Source organism: Oncorhynchus mykiss, chromosome 10 (genome assembly GCF_057628025.1).
Source record: "Oncorhynchus mykiss isolate SJ-2025 chromosome 10, ASM5762802v1, whole genome shotgun sequence".
Lineage (NCBI taxonomy): Eukaryota > Metazoa > Chordata > Actinopteri > Salmoniformes > Salmonidae > Oncorhynchus > Oncorhynchus mykiss.
Window position 1 is genome coordinate 45066115 of NC_143031.1, and position 22010 is coordinate 45088124.

Genomic DNA, 22010 nt, shown 5'->3' on the forward strand with positions numbered 1-22010 from the left:
AGTCAGAACCGTCCAGAGTAGTGATGTTGGACGGGTGGGCAGGTGCAGGCAGTGATCGGTTGAAGAGCATGCATTTAGTTTCACTTGTATTTAAGAGCAATTGGAGGCCATGGAAGGAGAGTTGTATGGCATTGAAGCTAGTCTAGAGGGTTGTTAACACAGTGTCCAAAGAAGGGCCAGAAGTATACAGAATGGTGTCGTCTGCGTAGAGGTGGATCAGAGACTCACCAGCAGTAAGAGCGACATCATTGATGTATGCAGACAGGAGAGTCGGTCCAAGAATTGAACCCTGTGGCACCCCCATAGAGACTGCCAGAGGCCCAGACAACAGGCCCTCCGATTTGACATACTGAACTCTATCAGAGAAGTAGTTGGTGAACCAGGCGAGGCAATCATTTGAGAAGCCAAGGCTATCGAGTCTGCCGATGAGGTTGTGGTGATTGACAGAGTCGAAAGCCTTGGCCAGATCAATGAATACGGCTGCACAGTATTGTTTCTTATCAATGGTGGTTAAGATATCGTTTAGGACCTTGAGCGTGGCTGAGGTGCACCCATAACCAGCTCTGAAACCAGATTGCATAGTATGGTATGGTATGGTATGGTGGGATTCAAAATGGTCGGTAATCTGTTTGTTGACTTGGCTTTCGAAGACCTTAGAAAGGCAGGGTAGGATAGATATAGGTCTGTAGCAGTTTGAGTCAAGAGTGTCCCCCCCTTTGAAGAGGGGGATGACTGCAGCTGCTTTCCAAACTTTGGGAATCTCAGATGACACGAAAGAGAGGTTGAACAGGCTAGTAATAGGGGTTGCAACAATTTCGGGCAGATCATTTTAGAAAGAAAGGGTCCAGATTGTCTAGCCCGGCTGATTTGTAGGGGTCCAGATTTTGCAGCTCTTTCAGTGGTATAGATATACCACAAACCCCAGAGGTGCCTTATTGCTATTATAAACTGGTTACCAACATAATTAGAGCAGTAAAAATACATGTTATACGGTCTGATATACCACAGCTGTCAGCCAATCAGCATTCAGGGCTCGAACCATCCAGTTTTATAATGCTATATAATGGGTCCCATGTGGCTTAGTTGGTTGAGCATGGCGCTTGCAATTCCAGGGTTATGGGTTTAATTCCCACTGGGGACCAGTACTCAATTGTAAATCGCTCTGGATTAGAGCGTCTGCTAAATGACATAAATGTACTAATCTGTGTCATTATATAGATAGTAAGAACACATTTTGACATTGTGTTAGCCTAGCACAAGATTGTGGATGGAGGTCTTGAATGTCCCCTAATCAAAGCATGCATGTTTGTTCAGGTTACAGTGAATTATATCAGTGGTTCCCAAACCGGGGTCCTACTGCAGGGTGTCCGTGGCTAGCAACAACAGATTAAACACATTTGGCCAAGGGATCTGTGGAACAAGTTAAGAGGATGCAATCCAATACAATGTAATGTAATATTACTCATCTCCAATATTGTCACGTCCTGACCTTAGTTCCTTTTTTATGTCTCTATTTTGGTTTGGTCAGGGCGTGAGTAGGGGTAGGCATTCTATGTTTTGTTCTATGTTTTGTACTTCTATGTGTTTGGCCTGGTATGGTTCCCAATCAGAGGCAGCTGTCAATCGTTGTCTCTGATTGAGAACCATACTTAGGTAGCCTGTTCCCACCTGTGTTTGTGGGTAGTTGTTTTCTGTCTCTGCACCAGACAGAACTGTTTCGTGGTGGTCTAGTGTTGTTATTTTGGCTTAGTGTTCTGAGTTAAAATAAATATAAACATGGACACTTACCACGCTGCGTTTTGGTCCGATCTTGACTACTCTTCATCAGACGAAGAGGATCGTTACAAATATAGGCTACCATAGATGCACAACAGGGCCTGGGAGGGTCACAAGGATCCACAGAACTCCATCAAGGATCCAGTTTTCAACTCAACTTGTATTTCTGTCATTTAAGATTTAAACCTGAAAATGTGTCTCTCTGCTCCATGGGAATATGTGTAGAATTGCAGTAAATTACCTTGACAACTGCAAAAATTGAGGGGGGGCCTTTAAAATGTTATTTCCCAGGGCCCAAGATTTGGTTAGTCCAGCCATGCGGTGCAGCAGTCATAGGAAAACTCCTTGTGTGCTATTTTTGTTGGACTCTAAAGTTGGAGTTGTGTTCTGATTTTAAGGAGGTCCCTGATGCATTTGCTATAACAAAAGGAATCCCCACCCAAAAATGTTCCAATCATGTCAGCATGACTTGATCAACTCCATGTGACTTGTGTCAGTCACATGTTTTAACCAATTGAGGTTTACATTTAAAAGCAGTCCAGCACTGCTGGTATCGATAGAGCTAAGTGACTCACTGGTATCTGTCACCTCCCCATGCCTCTGAAACTTTCAAAGTCGCAGTCTCCAGGAAACCGTCACCAGTATAGCGGGTTACTTTCTGGTCGATACGACCTACTAAAAGATATTTATATTCCTCCCACTGCTTTTTGGAGTCATCTCCCTGGGACAACCCGCCTATTTCTGGTGTCTTTCTTGCTCATTCTCCCTCTCGCCCTCCCCTCTCCACATCTCCCTGCCTCCCCAAACTAGTTCCTGAAGGTCACCCTGCTGTTCTAGTTTGAACTTTGAGAATAATTAGACAGAATGAAACCAGGACAGTGAGGAGGAGAGCTGGTGCCACGGCAACGTAACTCAGTGAGATCAGGGGACGGGTGCCTCAGGTCTGTTACGTATCGACGTCCCTAAGGAAGGAAGTCGTACTGTAGCTCAGTGGGCGACGGCACTTATACACACCACACATCTGCTTCATGATTGGCAAAAGCTCAGTCAGTTGCTGTCACTTCCTCACCATCCTACCCTAGTTGCTAGTGAGGTAGAAGAGGGAGGTTTTGTGTGGGGACAGAGAAGTGGGTAAATGGAGGCGTTTGCCAAATACACAAGACTAACAGCATAGAGACATACATGGACAGTATATGGGAAGAGTTTCCCTTATGACCCCTCCGCTGTATAGACTGCAGCTAGGTCACCTCCAATGAGGCATGAGCAGTGTGGGCAGGATTCAGCTGCTTGTTTTACCATCTTTAATGATGTCCTGTGGATATGTCGCAGATACTTACTATATACAGTACACAAAAATTGTAACAAACTGTATTCTGTCCTCATTCACTTCACTTCCTTTTATTCCGTAGTTGCCAACATGGCTCGATAGGCATAATCATGTGATCAGTCAGGTGTGTGCGTATAGCTGACAAGTGAACAGGACAGAACAGACCTTTACTGTCAGTTTACCTTTTGAGGCCAGCGTCACTCTCATCCCGATTTATGACAGAACTAGCTACATTAGTCTGACTCATGTACGATGAAACAATTACACCTGAGCAAGAACTAAAATCACTAAGCAAGCTTTCCAACAAACAATGCATGCTCTCATTCAAGTCCATTGCTGGTAGCCATCTCATGGTTTACCTGACTGCTCTCCTTTTTGGCTCAGCAGTGAAAAGCAGAGCCGGAGAGAGATCCAGTTTCAGTGTGAGGATGTAGCAGAGATCTCGCCTGGATATGACCTGATTTGAGACCATTGTTACACTTGTGGGTGGAGGGAGGGAATGATAAAATGAGGTCACAGGAGAATCAGCCCATCGTAGAATAGAACCTGATAAACTAAAACCATCCATTCGTCTCCACGCTCCCTCCGCAAGCTCTTGTTTCCAGGACAACTCCCACAATGAACATCTGATGCATTGTTATGGCAAGATGTGTTTTTGAGTTATAATAGAGCACAACAGGTTGTCGTTGCAGCACAGCCTTCCTATTTCCTCTTCCTCTCTGAAGTTCACCGTCCCAACAGTTCATCACTATTCACTGCACCTCTGTGTAGTTTCCTTAGAACCTTAGTATGTTCCTCTGTAATACAATGCTTAAATGTATAACATCGTCTACACCACGAAAGCCAGGAACCGGGACTTCTGTCACATAGCATTATTGGGTTTATGAATGGTCGGCTTGTTTTGTTTATGTAAGTGACTTGCTGAGGGTTTTTGGGCACTGGCCTTAGGACGTGCACTGAGCATGTCATGTTAGATAGTGGGTTAGGATACTCCACAGTGTACTGTATATAGAAGATGTGTGTGAACAGCAGTAGGTGTGCTAGTAAGTGTAGGTGTTCTCTTGTATAACAGACAGTGTATTTGTGTAGGAGTGGTGGGTGTAGGTGAGTATTAATGTACTGTAAGTGTGCCCCCGTGTAAAGAGTTTATGTGTTAATTCTGTGAGAATCACAGTACTGCCCCACATATATAACCCCCTCCATTCCTCTCTACCTCGACCCTGGGCCCTGTGGACTGGGATCTCCTACCTCCTCCTCGTTATCAGACCTCACTAATTATACCCTAATGAGGTGTCGGGCCTGTGGGGCCTTAATCACTTCAATATTTAAAGAAAGAAGTCTATATGGCTTATTTCTTTATCTGGTCTGTGAGATTAACATTGGGAAGTGAGACAGGAAGTGAGACATTATGGCGGAAAAACCCATCACCTCTGGCCTTAGTTACCACTCGGATAGGAACAGTCTTCCTCGCTCATTATGAGCCAATATAATTTTCATCCCTACAGTTTGACTGAGAGAACCAGTCAAACATGAATCCTGTTGCTATGCAACTACAGTATCACTCTCTATTTTTGATCAGATTACCAGTACAACATGGAGCTCATAGCAAATCAAATAAGAAGCTAATCCGTTCAAGTCAACATGCATGTGATGTAAGAGCTAGGAAACATAAAGCACTGCTGCGCATCGTTTTTGGGTGGCACATAGAAAAAGGTTATGCTTTTGAGTAACCAATTACTACCACAATATTATTGTAAGTATTGAGCAAGTAAAGTGGTGATGTTAGCGGATTCTAAACCCGATCCCCCAAAATAGTCTTGCCTTTCATTGACTCCCATTGACTCCGCCCAGCCAAGCACTGACCTATGATCCCCTCCATCCTCACCCTCTTCACCTTCACCTACACTGGAGTGATCTATTACAGGAGGCCACTGTAATAGCTGCTTGACACTTCTACCTTATCTGACCTCCAGGGCCAGGCGATTAGAGATAATCTCAAATTCGCAGACCTTTAGACTGAGCTGGAAGGAGATTTGAGAGTGGCTAGGCGATCCTGGAACTAGAATAGTACTGAATCAATGGTGGCTGTGGCTGTCTAGTAACAGGTACAAATAACTCTGTAACGATAACAGTCTTTTTTTTTGTTTTTTTTGCCCTGGAATGACCCACCTTTTTTATGCCTCCCACCCCCACCCCCTCACCACTACCACCTTCACATCTCTCATAAAAAGAGGTTACAGTTGCTAACAGCATACCATACCTATAAATAACATCTCTCAGTTAATTATACATGTACAGATATGTATACCTGATTAAGTATTACCTGTTAAAATACTGCATGAAGCGCTCTGCATTTTCAAGCAAGGGTTCCCCCTAGTGGATAAACAATAGAACATCTCAAAGCCGCAGCAGCTACAAACGCGACATGAAAACATACCTACAATTGGGAGATCTTATGTGATTCAGTTGAAAACACGAGTCGTAAACAAACTGAATCTATGTTGCCCTGATCAAGTGTTTCCAGAACATCTAGAACCGAGGGAAAAATACACCAGCTGTGGTGAAATAAAACAATCGACAGCAAACATTTCTCATCCCATCCCGCAACATAACTCACCACAGACAAACAAAACCTGAAATGTTGCTGTCAAAGATGTGTGGGTAGTAAATGCGTACAAAAAAAATGTGGGTGTTTCTCTGACAGGGTAGAAAGTGTGATGGAGAGTATATGACTGGCTGGGATGCAAAGCAGGTAAGGCATAGGAGGGTAAGAATTAGTTATTGTACCATGTGTGCCACTCACTGTGAGACCATCCTATGGTCCAGGACTATCCGTGTCCTTCCACTCATCCTATCTCAGGTAAATATGGCACCCCTATCGCAGAGAAATAGTCTGTTGACAGTGTTGTTTTTTTGCTGTTGTATTGCTTAGGTTCAATTACAACATAACGTCTGATGTAAGATGTTGCAAAGTGCATTTGTCACTGATGCTATTAACCAATTTGGTCAATAAAAAATTTAAAACGTTTAAAACATACGTAGAAATTGATTGGCGTGCGTAAAGTATGGTGCATAGAGTCCAGGGTACGTAAAGTAAAGCCAAACAACAGAATATGTCATGGACAGAAGTGATATCGGAGACATTTGGTTAGTGGAGAAAGAGGAATAAAACACGCAGACTAATAATTGAATGAGCGTTTTGAGTCAACATTACTGATGGAAGTCAGTAATTGATGCCGGTTTTGCATGATTTCCTCATTTGCAAGATGCACCACTCCTTGCGGACAGCTACATGACCACTGTATCTCTCAGGCAAATTAAGTCACCCAAGGGCTAAAGATGTGTCAGTTGTCCTCTGTATAGTTAATAACGAATCTCTTTCAGACTCTGTTGAACTTACTGCTTGACATCTTGTGTTTTGAATTTTCACTACTTAGCTGAGAATTGTTCACACCATGTTGTTCTGCCTGGTTTGCCAAAGTTAACAGTCAGCTGCTGCTGAAAGTATAAACATAATTCTCTTTTTTGGCATGTGAGGATGTTCTCCTGGATGCATTTGTGCTCTGATTTGATATGTTTATGAAAGCTTTGGTACTCTGTACAACTAAGACAGCATGGCAGGTTCGATTTCAAGTAGGGAAAGGGAAAGTGGGATACCTTGTCAATTGTACAACTGAATGCATTCAACTGAAATCTGCTGCAATTTGCTTCCATGCCAGTATGTATTAAGAGTGAACGTACTTTCCCATTTACTGTATGAACACACACTTGTGTACCCTCCAGGATCATACATGAGGGAATGTCCTGGTCACACTATGGCAGAGAAAACCCTCTCTCTTCTCATTATCATTACAGGCAAGTATAGCTCTTTCCATAAAAACGAACACAGTATGGATTTACTTTTCAGATACAATAGATGTTTTAGATGTTTGTCAGTATGCAAGACAATTTGTTTTTCCAATAATATAATGCCCACTAAATTCATTTGCTTTACAAATAGACATGATCAACATGAATTGCTTAGGTAACACTTTCTTTGGATAGCCCATCTGTAGATGCTCGACAGACTATCAGTAACATTTCAACTAATTTTCTACTAACCTCAGCCCTAACCTTAACATTAACCTGTATCCTAACCCTAAACTTAACCCTTACCCTAACCTTAACCCTTATTGCAAACCGAACCCCAACCTTAACCTTAGCAAGCAGTTGCTTATCAACAGATAGCATGTTGATAGTATGTCCATCTGTAGAGCATTTACAGATGGACTCTCCGGACTGTCCAAATAAAGTGTGACCTCACTGATGAGTAATACAATCAGCACACCTCTGTCTTCTTGCAGGAATTGTTCACAACACTATGTCACCATTGCCAGGCAATGCTTTCAGGTATACAAATCCTATGCTTTACAGTATCTTTGGTTTCAATGTTTTATTGCCTTGTTTACTCCATGTCAATAACTACTACGTTTACACTTATAAAAGAGGATAATTACACCATTACATTTACACTCAATGGTTTGTCTTCAGGGTGAATGGAAGAGCACATGTTGACATCAGTGGCACTACCCAACCCACTACTGGTCCAGGATATCCTGAATCTACAGTTTCCTCTGAAATATTAGCTACCACCACATCCATGGACCTGTCTGTATACACCACTGAAACAGCCTTTACAAAGTCACAACAGGGAGAGTCAAACCCCCCTTCAACAACGTTAGGAGCTCCCTCACCTGGGGATGAAATCATGACGGAAACTTCACATGTCCTGGCAAGCACTTTTACACAAGCACCTTCCACAAAAGAACCCCCTGGAAGCACGTCTCAGATCGACCCTGCGACGAAAATGCCCGCACAATTTGAAATAGCAAATGTAAAAAGCATAGAAACTACAAACAAATTGGAAGAAACTTCATATGAGACAAAAACAACAGAGAGAACAACCGGGAATGTGTTCAAAACCTCAGCAACAGGCACCTTGAAAACACTGACCACAGTTAATAAAGAAAGAGTAACTGCAACTGCAGAGTCATCGGAAAATTCAGAGGTTAAAACGCCTGAAATGTCGACAAGTGCATTTGAACCGGTCCGTGTTGACGCTCCTGTGAGATCCTCAACTTCAAAAGACACGATAACTACACCCACAACCTCTTCTTTGATAACAACACCGACAATCAAATCTGCAATCAAATCAGAAATTGCACCAGCATCTGTATATGCTTCAAACTCACCTGTCATGTTAAGAACAACTACATTACAAACCATGGCAACAACTAGGACATTAGGGGGGAATACGTTTGAGCTGTTAGCCACCTCCCCTGGAAAACCATCTGAAAGAACATTGGAGACGTCAACTATAATGCCAATGTCCACAACTACTTCTTCGGCGCCAGGCAGCGTTTCTGAGACATTGTCTGCAATTACATCACCAAGGACAACTTTTGCCACAGTTGCATTCTTACCTATTGTATCAGTTCCTACACCTGATAGCCCATTGGAAACTAAAGCTACAGCTACGACAGAACGTACAGATGACAGCAATCCTAAAACCACAGCTGCGACTCCGTATGAAACAACTGATACAAACACACCTGAAACATCATCCACAACCCCATCAACTAAACTTAAAACATCATCCACTTATACAACATTCCCATCAACTGCACCGGAGACATCTGTGAAAGTCACTAAAGAACCCTTTACAACAGATGCAACCATGGCCACGAGCTCATCAGAAAAACTGTCAACAGTCTACTTTCAAGCATATCAAACCACAACAACAACTGATACATCAACTATAACTTCTACAACAAGTGACTCTTCAACTATTCCTGTATCTGCAACATTGTTGACAGTTACAGCAGAAAGGATAACTACATTCCCCCCATCAACCGAACCTAAAACAGCATCCACAGCCACATACACAACAATCCCACACACCGAAACTGAAGCATTAACCACAACTACAACATCCATATCAACCCAACCTGAAACATCATCAACAGCCACATACACACCAACCCCATCAACTGAACCCGAAACATCATCCACAACTACAACATTCCCATCGACCGAAATGGAATCATCATCCACAACTACATCATCCCTATCAACCGTACCTCAAACATCATCCACAACTGCAACATTCCCATCAATTGAAAAATCATCCATAACTACAACATCCCTATCAACCGAACCAGAAACATCATCCACAACTACAACATTCCCATCAACTGAAACTGAAACATCATCCACAACTACAACATCCATGTCAGCCAAACCTGGAACATCCTCCACAGCCACATACACAACATCCCCATCCACCAAACCTGAAACATCATCCACAACTACAACATTCCCATCAACCGAAACAGAAACATCCTTCAAAACTACAACATTCCCGTCAACTAAAACGGAAACATCCTCCATAGCCAGAAACACATCATCTCCACCAACTGAACCAGAAACCTCATCCACAACTACAACATTCCCATCAACCAAACCAGAAACATCATACACAGCCACATACATTACTGACCCATCAACTGAAACTGAAACATCTTCCACATCCACAACATCCCTATCAACTGAAACTGAAACATCATACATATCCACAACAACCTTATCAACTGAAGCTGATAAATCATCCACAACTACAACATCCATATCAGCCAAACCTGAAACATCATCCACAGCCACATACACAACATCCCCATCAACCAAACCTGAAACATCATCCACAACTACAACATTCCCATCGCCCGAAACTACAACATTCCCATCAACTGAAACTGAAACATCATCCACAACTACAACATACATATCAACCAAACCTGAAACATCATCCACAGCCACATACACAACATCCTCATCAACCGAACCTGAAACATCATCCACAACTACAACATCCATATCAAACAAACCTGAAACATCATCCACAACTACAACATCCATATCAAACAAACCTGAAACATCATCCACAGCCACATACACAACATCCTCATCAACCGAACCTGAAACATCATCCACAACTACAACATCCATATCAACCAAACTTGAAACATCATCCACAGCCACATACACATCCCCATCAACTGAAAATGAATCCTTGTCCACAACTACAACATCCAAATCAACCCAAACTGAAACATCATCCACAGATACAATATCCACATCAACCAAACCTGAAACAACATCCACAACTACAACATTCCCAACGACCATAACTGCAACATCATCCACGACTACATCCCCATTAACCGAACCTGAAACATCATCCACAGTCAGGAACACATCATCTCCACCAACCGAACCAGAAACATCATACACAACCATACACATTACTTACCCATCAACTGAAACCTCATCCACATCCACAACCACCCCATCAACTGAAATTGAAATATCATCCACATCCACAACAACCCCATCAACTGAAACTGAAACATCTTCCACAACATCCCCATCAACCGAAACTGAAACATCATCCACAACAACCTCATCAACCAAACCTGAAACATCATCCACATCCACAACCTTCCCATCAGCTGAAACATCATCCACAATTACAACATCCAGATCAACCAAACCTGAAACATCATCCACAGCCACATACACAACATTTCCATTGACCAGAACCGAAACATCATTCACAACTACAACATCCCTATTAACTGAAACTGAAACATCATCCACAGATACAACATCCATATCAATCAAACCTGAAACATCCTCCACAGCCACATACACAACATTCCCATCAACCGAAACTGAAACATCATCCAAAACTACAACATCCCCATTAACCAAACCTGAAACATCATCCACATCCACAACAACCCCATCAACCGAGTCACCATACACAACCACATACATGATATCCCCATCAATCGAAACGGAAACATCATCCACAACAACCCTATCAACTGAAACTGAAACATCATCCATAACTACAACATCTGCAATATCAAAACGTGAAACATCAGTGAATGTCATATCTGAAACATTTACAATAGATGGAACCACAACCACTATCTCAGTAGAAAAACGGTCAACAGCCTCCCTTCAAACATTTAAAACCACAACTGAGACATCAATAACTACACTTGAAACTCCAGTTTCTACACCAAGTGACGCTTCAGCTACCACTGTACCTGCAACACTGTCTACAGTTACATCAGGAAGTATAACTACGGCCCCACCAACTGAATCACCATTAGACACATCCAAAGCTACATTTGAGACATCAATATCAACCATTCCAGTAACTACAGAGATAACCTCCACCGGAATATCAGCTACAACAGAAAGTCGAACAGCAACAACCTCACCTGGAAATGTATTGACAACTACAATCACATCCTCAATATCTGCTTCAACTACTGAGGGAAAAACAGAAAACCCATCTTCCATCACTCCGGAACCTCCAGCTACAAACACACGTGTTACATCAGCATTTACAGCCTCTTCAGAGAGGATGAGTATATCAACACCGAGTACCCTCCCAGAAATCACATCTCAGAATTTGACATCTACTTTAACATCTACCTTTTCTGCAGCAACTACTTCAAATCACAGCATAACTCGGATGACAACAACAACAAAAACTACAACAGCCACTGCAGGTTCAGTCGTAACTAAAACTGGCAGTGTGACGGACAAAGTTGACTCAATCAAACCTAAATCTTCAACGACCACACCTGTGCCAATCCCACCTCCACCCTCATCAACTAATGATATCTTTATGACCATTACTTTGGTTATCCTACTATTGATTTTGGTTGCTATAACTTTAGTTATTTTTATCTTTGATCAAAATCCTTGCAGAGAGACCTATAATTTATAATATCTTTGACACAAAATGTATTTTTGACTGAAAGGACCTCACGTAGTAGACAATTGCAACCTCAAGAGAGGGAGAAGAAATCTGTCCCGTGTTGATGTCACCTGAAAGGATTCAGTGCCTTTGAACGGGGTATGGTAGTAGGCGCCAGGCACATCGGTTTGAGTGTGTCGAGAACTGCAACGCTGCTTGGTTTTTTCACCCTCAACAGTTTCCCGTGTGAATCGAGAATGGTCCACCACCCAAAGGACATCCGGCCAACTTGAAAACTGTGAGAAAGAATTGGAGTCCACATGGGCCAGCATTCCTGTGGAATTCTTTTCGACACCTTGCCCCTGATGAATTGAAGCTACTCCGAGGGCAAAAGGGAGTGCAACTTAATATTAGGAAGGCGTTCCTAATGTTTTGTACACTGTGTATACACTCTTAGAAAGAAGGGTTCCAAAAGGATTCTTCGGTTGTCCCCATAGGAAAACCCTTTTTGGTTCCAGATATAACCCTTTTGGGTTCAATGTAGAACTTTCTGCACCAAAAAGGGTTCTTCAAAGAGTTCTCCTATGGGGACAGGCGAAGAACCCTTATAGGTTCTAGATAGCTTCCAACTTATCGTAACTTTGTTGTTAAAGTATTATAAAAACATGAGATGCCAAACCCGCTCACAGGATTGGTTAACTCTTGAGGTTCCTCGGGTCTCCACTGAAATAGGTAAATCTGCTTTTAGTTTTAATGCACCTCATTGTTGTAACCAATTGCAAAATTCACTGCAATTGGATGCTCTGATGTTTTTTAATTTTTAATTTCACCTTTATTTAACCAGGTAGGCCAGTTGAGAACAAGTTCTCATTTACAACTGCGACCTGGCCAAGATAAAGCAAAGCAGTGTGACAAAAACAACAACACAGAGTTACACATGGGATAAACAAACGTACAGTCAATAACACAATATAAAATCTGTATACAGTGTGTGCAAATGAAGTAAGGAGGTAAGGCAATAAATAGGCCATAGTGGCGAAGTAATTACAATTTAGCAATTGACACTGGAGTGATAGATGTGCAGATGATGTCGCTTGGGGAATTAAACATATTGATTGGGGAACTATTTGCTGAGGAATGTGGCTGTTTTTCTTGATTGTTTGTTGTGCTGTTTTTGTTTGTTTTTGTACTTTGAATTGTATATGCAGCGCTCCCTTGCGAAAGAAACACTGGTCTCATTGGGGAATCCCTGTTTAAATAAAGGTAAAATAAAATAGCAATTTATTTTCTAAGAGTAGATTGTGGGCATGGTGCCACTACGAATAACCAAGAGAACCTTGCTTTTATTATTGTATCATGTAATGATTGTAAATAGACTGACATATTGTTTAATTTGGTCAAACTTTATTTGGATAGTCCGGATAGTACATCTGTAAATTCTTTACAGATGGTCATACCATCAACCAACCAATCTGTTGATAAGCAACTGCTTGCTAAGGTTATGGTTAGGTTTAGAGTGTAAGGGTTAAGGTTAGGGTTAGTGTTAAGTGGGTTATGATAAAGGCTAAGGTTAGGGCTTGGGTTAGGGTTAGTAGATAGTTAGTTGAAATGTTTCTAATAGTCTCAAATCAAATCTTATTGGTGCGATTCAATCGTACGATCCAATCTTAGTCCTGTATTGACACTTTGCCTGTTTGATGGTTCGTCGGAGGGCCAAGCGGGATTTCTTATAAGCGTCCGGGTTAGAGTCCCACTCCTTGAAAGAGGCAGCTCTACCCTTCAGCTCAGTGCGGATATTGCCTATGGGGCCCCTTGTTGAGGATCAGCGTGGCGTAGGTATTGTTGCCGACCTTCACCACTTGGGGTCGGCCAGTCAGTAAGTATGTAAAGTGTCTGCAGGTGGACTATCCAAGTCTAGTGTTACCTTTAAGTTTATCTGGAGTAAAATACATTTGGATCTGAAGACAAAGTGTGCTGAATTCTACTCTATATCATTCTCTATATCAGATGGAGGGAATGGCGCCGGAGGGGAGGGCTGCCGTTATATGTGCTCCTAACCAACTGTGCTATTTGTTCGTTTTTTCTGCAACTTGGTTTAACTTATTTTGTACTTATTTTGCTGGCACTAAGACGGCACTCAACGTTGCTCCTAGTGGCCGGGGACTTTAATGAGGGAAACTTCATCTCATTTCTACCAGCATGTTAAATGTGCAACCAGAGGGAGAAAAAAAACTCTAGACCACATTTGCTCCACACACAGAGGCGTGTGCAAAGCTCTCCCTCACCCTACATTTGGCAAATCTGAACATAACTCCATCCTCCTGATTCCTGCTTACAAACAAAAAGTAAAGCAGGAAGTACCAGTGACTTGCTCAATAAGGAAGTTGTCAGAGGACGCAGATGCTAAGCTATAGGACTGTTTTGCAAGTACAGACTGGAATATGTTCTGGGATTTTTCCGATGACATTGTAGAGTACACAACATCAGTCACTGGCTTCATCAATAAGTGCATCGATGACGTCTTCAGTGACCGCACATACATACTCCAACCAGAAGCCATGGATTACAGGCAACATCCGCACTGAGCTAAAGGGTAGAGCTGACGCTTTCGAGGAGTGGGACACTAACCCGGACGCTTATAAAAAATCCTGCTATGCCCTCCGACAAACCATCAAACAGGCAAAGCATCAATACAGGACTAAGATTGAATCGTACAACACCGGCTCTGACGCTCGTCGGGTGTGGCAGGGCTGGCAAACTATTACGGATTACAAAGTGCCCAGTGATACAAGCCTACCAGACGAGCTAAATAACCCCTATGCTCGCTTAGAGGCATCAACATTGAAGCATGCATGAGAGAATAGCCGTAGCCGATGTGAGTAAGACCTTTAAACAGGTCAACATTCACAAGGCCGCAGGGCCAGACGGAATACCAGGACATGTACTCCGAGCATGTGCTGAGCAACTGGCAAGTGTCTTCACTGACATTTTCAACCTGTCCCTGACCGAGTCTGTAATACCAACATGTTTCAAGCAGATCACCATAGTCCCTGTGCCCAAGAACACCAAGGTAACCTGCCTAAATGACTACCGACCCGTAGCACTCAAATCTGTAGCCATGAAGTGCTTTGCAAGGCTGGTCATGGCTCACATCAACACCATTTTTCCAAGAAACCCTAGACCCACTCCCAATTTGCATACCACCCCAACAGATCCACAGATTGCCCTCCACACTGCCCATTACCACCTTGACAAAAGGAAAACTTACGTGAGAATGCTATTCATTGACTACAGCTCAGCAATCAGCACCATAGTGCCCTCAAAGCTCATCACTAAACTAGGGACCCTGGGACTAAACACCTTCCTCTGCAACTGGATCCTGGACTTCCTGATGGGCCGCCCCCAGGTGGTAAGGGTAGGTAACAACACATCTGCCACGCTGGTCTTCAACACAGGGGCCCCTCAGGGGTGCGTGCACAGTCCCCTCATGTACCCCCGGTTCACCCATGACTGCATGGCCAAGCACCATCATTAAGTTTGCTGACAACGATGTGACAGCCTATAAGGAGGAGGTCAGAGACCTGGCAGTGTGGTGCCAGAATAACAACCTCTACCTCAACGTAATCAAGACAGAGGAGATGATTGTGGACTACAGAAAAATTAGGACCGAGCACAACCCCATTCTCATCGACAGGGCTGTGGTGGAGCAGGTTGAGAGCTTCAAGTTCCTTTGTGTCCCATCACCAACAAACTATCCTGGTCCAAACACACCAAGACAGTCGTGAAGAGACTGAAAAGATTTGGCATGTGTCCTCAGAGCCTCAAAAAGTTATACAGCTGCACCATCGAGAGCATGGTTGCATCACCACCTGGTATGGCAACTGCTCCACCTCTGACCGCAAGGCACTACAGAGGGTAGTGCGTATGGCCCAGTACATCACCGGGGCCAAGCTTCCTGCCACCCAGGACCTCTATATCAGGCGGTCAGAGGAAGGTCCTAAAAATTGTCAAAGACCCTAGCCACCCCAGTCATAGACTGTTCTCTCTGCTACCGCACAGCAAGTGGTACCGGAGCGCCAAGTCTAGGTCAAAAAGGCTTCTTAACAGCTTCTACCCCCAAGCCATAAGTCTTTTGAACAGTTAATCAAATGGCTATCCGGACTATTTGCATTGTCCCCACCCCACCCCCCATTTTTACGCAGCTGCTACTTTCTGTTATTATCCATGCATAGTCATTTTACCTCTACCTACATGTACATATTACCTCAATTACCTCTACTAACCTGTAGCCCTACACATTGACTCTGTACCGGTTCCCCCTGTATATAGCCTAGCTACTGTTATTTTATTGTTGCTCCTTAATTATTTGTTGTATATATTTTTTTTTCTTCTTCTTAAAACTACATTGTTGGTTAACTAAGCACTTCACTGTGAGATCTACAGTACACTTGTTGTATTCAGCGCATGTGACAGATACAATTTGATTTGCTTTGATATTCTAAATGATGAAAGTTTGGTAGAAATTGCTCTAGTATGATGAGATACTACATCATAAGTTAATTGGTAAAATATATTTTTTACCCCTTTTTTTTACCCCTTCGAGAGGTCGAGAGCCATGTGTCCTCCAAAACACGGCCCTGCCAAGCCGCACTGCTTCTTGACACACTGCTCGCTTAACCCTGATGCCAGCCGCACCACTGTGTTGGAGGAAACACAGTACAACTGGTGACCAAAGTCAGCATGCAGGCGCCCGGCCCATCACAAGGAGCTGCAAGAGCGCGATGAGACAATGACATCCAGACCGGCAAAACCCTCCAGTAACCCAGACGACGCTGGGTCAATTGTACGCCGCCTCATGGATCTCCCGGTCGCGGCTGGCGGTGACACAGCCAGGGATCGAACCCATTTCTGTAGTGACGCCTCAAGCACTGCGATGCAATGCCTTACCGCTGCACCACTCGGGAGGCCCATCGTAAGTACATTAACATCCTGATGTATATGGATGATGTTGATAATGGGCATACAGAATAAATATGTGCAAACTATAGACAGGGAGAGCAGGGACCCTGAACATTAGGAACACCTGCTCTTTCCATGACATAGACTGACCAGGTGAATCCAGGGGAAAGCTATGATCCCTTATTGATGTCACTTATTAAATCCACTTCAGTCAGTGTAGATGAAGGGGAGGAGACAGTTAAATAAGTTTTTTTACTCTTTTAGACATGGATTGTGTATTTGTGCCATTCAGAGGGTGAACGGACAAGACAACAAATTTAAGTGCCTTTGAACGGGGTACGGTAGTAGGTGCCAGGCGCACCGGTTTGTGTCAAGAACTGCACCGCTGCTGGGATTTTTCACACTCAGTTTCCCGTGTGTATCAAGAATGGTCCACCACCCAAACCCCGTGTATTTGTTTGGCAGAGGCTCGTCATCTCACTGAGTACATGTAACGTGATCCATTTATGAAGCAACCTGTTCTATAGTGCATGAGCCTGTGTTGATTTTCTTCTCATGGACAGAACAGGATATTGACGGAAAAAAATGTCTAATCCCAAAGAAAGAACGAATCCGCGCCAGAAAGCATACACTCACAAACACACATTTAGTGGTTGACCTCTGCTGTTTAATTTCTTTCTCTCAAAGCCACTTTGGTTCCTTACAATGCATTGGCAAACAAACTCTGTCATTTTGTTAAGAGAAGTCAGTAAGCATGCCATTCCATTTGCTTTGGGGTTGATTTTCCATCGTACTCCGGAGGACTTCCTCTGGATACACGAGTTAGGTCTGAATATGACCTTTTACCTATAGTCTAGCTTCATTTCAACTCAATATCCACATGTCAACAATCTACAAGGCACCTAAATGGTTTCCAATGAAGTACAATTTATTTCCAAAACATCCCGTAAAACAAGTGATGACAGGAGCTTGACAGGCACCGATCCAACAGGCAACAAAGTCATCTCCACTTCACATACTTCACAAAACTGGACAGTGAAGAGTCTAATATCCCAAACTGTACAATAAGGGTCTTCTACTCATACAGGAGTTCGGACACACAGGAAGGGAGTGGGTTTGACAGGAACTTCCTCATCAAACTGCCTGCCGGAGGGCTTAAGATTCATGGATGTATGGGATCAATGCAACAAGGAAACAACTCAACAAATAAACAAGAACACAAGTTTAACAGTCAAAGGACACAAACAGTTAAAAAAATAATAATTACAAAAAATACATAAAAAATAAACGAATATGTTACCTTTTTCAATTTCTTGCCCCCAAAGCATTATCTTAATTAGGTATAAGGAAAATAATTGCTAAGAACCAAACTGGAAGCCTATGCTGCATCTAAGTTCAGTGAAGGAGGAGCCAACAACAACACATTTTCTATATTTCAAACATTTCAAAGCCCTTTGAAGGCAAAAGGCACCACAACATACTGAATATTGTACTTATAAGACAGAGGGGTTGCTTGCGTGTATCTGTGTATGTTTGACAGAGACAAAGTTGTTATAGAGCCCTGGTACGGGTATGTTGGGCCTTCGTGCCTGGTACACATATGTTGGGCCTTCGTGCAGGGACAAAGCCATTTTTGCAGTAGCACTTGAACGAGCCTATGGTGTTGACGCACCGGGCATTCTTGCATGGATTAACTCGGACCCCTGGTTCAGCGCACTCATCGATATCTGAAAAGACAGAGAGGGAGAGAGAAAGAGGAAGGTGGTTTGAAACAAAACAGGGAGCTTGCCATCTGCCTGCACATCTATTTACATATAATCAATGTTCCCTCCAAAACAATTCGGAACAGGGCAAATGTTAGGTCTGCTGCGCGCAAACTTGAACTTGTGTGCAACGTTTGGCGCGTGTTTCCTGTGAACACTGAGGCTGTACCTGCTTTAAGTTACAGTCACAACAGTGGCCAAGTAGGCTACTGGGACTACTTGATCATAATGTAGGCCATTCAGAGAGGCCTACCATCAAAAAACAACAGAGAAAATGCATCCCATAACATTTTAACTAGCCATTTTAAATAGCTGTTCTATCTTTCAGCCTATAGTAGCAGCCAATGTGTGGTGTTCAATGTAGGCCTACATTCCTATGAGACTTTTGAAAAAAAATATGCAGGGCTTGACATGAACCTGTTTTCCACTAGGCCTTCAGACAAGGAGGTGACTGAAAATGTGTTGTTTAATGCAAGAAACCACTTTACAAAATCAAGATTATTATTATTCCCATACCATTAGAGAATCAGACAAATTAGCCTACCCTCTGCCCATTGGCTACTTAGCTTATTCAAGCCAGTCTCAAAATACAACACTGCCCCTTTAAGAGAGAAAAAAGGCTCTTTACCTGACTCGTTTTTCAAAGACGGCTAGAAATGCACACGTTTTGTGCTCTTGTACGAAGCAACCACTCCCCCATTGCTGATTATCTATAACAGGGCTAAAAACGTACTAACTAGCAAAGAATATGAACAAATGTGTACACGTAGCTTCATTTGAACTCAATATCCACATGTCCATCCACAAAACTCATCTCACACATGAAGCTCTCGACTTTGATCTCAAAACAAGTGTATCTACTCGTGACCACTCATGCTGTAAACACAGTCCAGTTCAAAGTGAATGGCACAGATCCATCTATTGCAATTGTCCATTTGCATATAGGGATACTGCAGTTCTGATTGGTCTGTAGAGTACGGGCTGAGTTGTGCCTGTCAATGCAATAGAATCCTCCGGTGCGTTCTGCCTACAAGAACATCTCTTGCATAGTTCGTTTTGCATACTAAGTCTTGAATAGTTTGTTTTGTTTCGGTATGTTGCATTGAATGTGGCTAATATTGTCAATTCCCAAAGTAGAGGGAATTGTTTATAGTGCTAACTAAAGGGGAAAACTAGAAAGTTGAGTGAAGTTCAGTGTCATGCTTCTCTGCTCAGACTGATATTTCTTCTGCACTGCAGTCCTGGGAGCTGGAGCCCGCGCACAAACGCATCCAGCTTAGAGGGAACATTGCATATAAAATCAACAAACAGATGTTCTTTTCAATGCTAAATAGAATTGCAGGCATGTCTGTCAAAATAATTGTACAAAGGACAACAGCTACAAATTATACAGAGACACTTCTGTTCGGCGGAATTTATGAGCATCCAAATTGGCATCCACCTAAAGATTGAGACGACTGAATTGAAGCTAAAATCCAAGCATTCGCCTTCACTCTAATCCAACACAAAGTTAAAGGGAAGCCGACAGACAGAACAGGTGGATTGTCAACATACCTGTGCAGCGGGTGCGGGAGTGGTCCAGTCTAAAACCTGTGTTACACTCACACATAGTGCCCAGGTAGGAACGTACACAGCGACCATTGGCACAACTACACTCATCTGAGTCCTCTTCTGAGCTGTCCCCTTCTGAGCCAAAACAGAGAAAGAGAGAGCGAATGAAAGATACAGAGAAAATATTATTCAAGTGGTGTAACAGCTCTGAGGTACATTTAGAAAGAAATTCAGAGTGTAGTCAAATATATTACAGGCCTTACCAATACCTGGGCTGTAGTTGGCGAAAGCTGCCAGGAAATCTCCCTCACCATCAGACTCTGTCTCCAAGTGCATCTCACACAGCCGGTTAAAGATCCCTGAATGAAAGGAAGAATTAAGTTTTCTTAAAGGCCCAGTGCAGTCAAAATTCTGTTTTTCTGTGTTTTATATCATATTGTACAACAGCTGATGAAACTAACACTGTAAACGTATGAAAATGATGTATGTTATTTCCTGATAGATACTGGTTGAAAGTACAATCTACACAGGACCTTCTAATCAACAGGTTTGCATGGGCGGGAATTTTGGCTTTCCATGGTAACATCCTCATGCGGTAAATTGGTTAATAGACCAATAACAAAGAGAGTTCCAAACATCTCTGTCAATAACAACTAGTTTTCAATTTGCCTATCCCCACTCAGACCATTTCCAGACAACCCTTTGCTAAAAAGCTTTTTTTGTGGAAATTTGTTACAGTAATGTACTTAATTGTTACCCAGAAGTGATTTAATATTGATATTAAAACAGATGCATTGGCCCTTTAATTTATTAGTATTAGACTATTTATGCTGATATGGGCAAAGCCGAAATTGGAGTGACCAGCAGACCAAAAACCAGTGAAAGAAATGGTGCTGGTGCCCACCGGAGTTTCTCTGGGGACAGGTCCTACACTCAGGGCCCCAGCCACGGCCATAGTGACAGCAGCACTCAGAGTAGGTGACAACCAAACCGTTCCTGGGTTGGCTGCAGATCAGGTCCTCATCCACCTGCAGGAAACACACGTCCTTATGGGCCGCTGTGCGGTCTGAGGGAGGGAGAGAGAGTGAGAGAGCGAGAGCGAGAGAGAGAGAGAAAGAGAGAGAAAAAACAAAGAAAGAGCGGAATTTTAAGTACTATTTAAATAAAGAATAAAATAAAGAATAAAGAAGCCAATCTTTTCTCCTGCATTATACAAGCAGGCCAGATCCTGAAGCTTCGCATGACTTCTACGATTAAGCAGGTAATTGCTCAGTATGTTAACAGCCAGCAGGTAGATATGAATAAGTGATAAGGCCTAGCTTGAGGTGGTAGGGCTCAGAGCTATACCAGACCTCTGCTCGACACATTCATTTACGGTCACACGTCACACACGAGGACGGAGGCATAAAGATCAGCTAGATACAATGAAGTGAACGCTGTATTGTCAACTCAAACTTGTGGGAGGTTACAACAAAATTATTGAAAGAAAGTAACACAATCACATCAGTAATGTCACAACAACGTCTCCAACATGTTACAACATCACATGTATCACAATAGTAAACGGTTTGGTTAAAAAAGGAGAAACATTGCTCTGGAGAAAGGAAGGTGCAGAAAATGCCACAAGCCATCTCATTTGCCTCCCTTTTATGTCTACTCCCTCACTGCTTCTCAGACACACAAGCAAGTGCACAACAATGAAGGATGAAGTAATGAAGTGTTTTCCTGTGACTATGCAAGCTTAGTGGGACAACCACGGAAACGGAGAAATGTACCACAGAGATCACACTGCATCTACAGAACTGAGATCACATTGGCT

General features: G+C 42.9%; 2 protein-coding genes across 17 annotated transcripts in view; one reads left to right on the forward strand and one right to left on the reverse strand.

Moving 5' to 3' along the window:
• Positions 1 to 6926: 6926 nt before the first annotated feature.
• Positions 6927 to 13044, forward strand: LOC110534018 (uncharacterized). Its single transcript, XM_090186794.1, has one exon. The coding sequence runs from the start codon at positions 7743 to 7745 to the stop codon at positions 11946 to 11948; it is 4206 nt and encodes a 1401-aa protein (XP_090042920.1). The 5' UTR covers positions 6927 to 7742; the 3' UTR covers positions 11949 to 13044.
• A 4478-nt stretch (positions 13045 to 17522) lies between these two features.
• Positions 17523 to 22010, reverse strand: part of LOC110534019 (latent-transforming growth factor beta-binding protein 3) — a 42950-nt gene continuing 38462 nt past the window's right edge. For 5 of the 16 annotated variants that reach the window (XM_090186799.1, XM_021618645.3, XM_021618648.3 and 2 more), the window contains 4 exons: positions 21096 to 21257; positions 20455 to 20550; positions 20195 to 20326; positions 17523 to 18604 (listed from right to left, as the gene is read on the reverse strand). In XM_090186799.1, coding sequence (XP_090042925.1) covers positions 18429 to 18604; positions 20195 to 20326; positions 20455 to 20550; positions 21096 to 21257 — 566 coding nt within the window. In that variant the 3' untranslated portion in view covers positions 17523 to 18428. The remainder of the gene's footprint in view (positions 18605 to 20194; positions 20327 to 20454; positions 20551 to 21095; positions 21258 to 22010) is intronic. The other 11 variants (XM_090186802.1, XM_021618650.3, XM_021618649.3 and 8 more) reach the window with 3 other exon arrangements.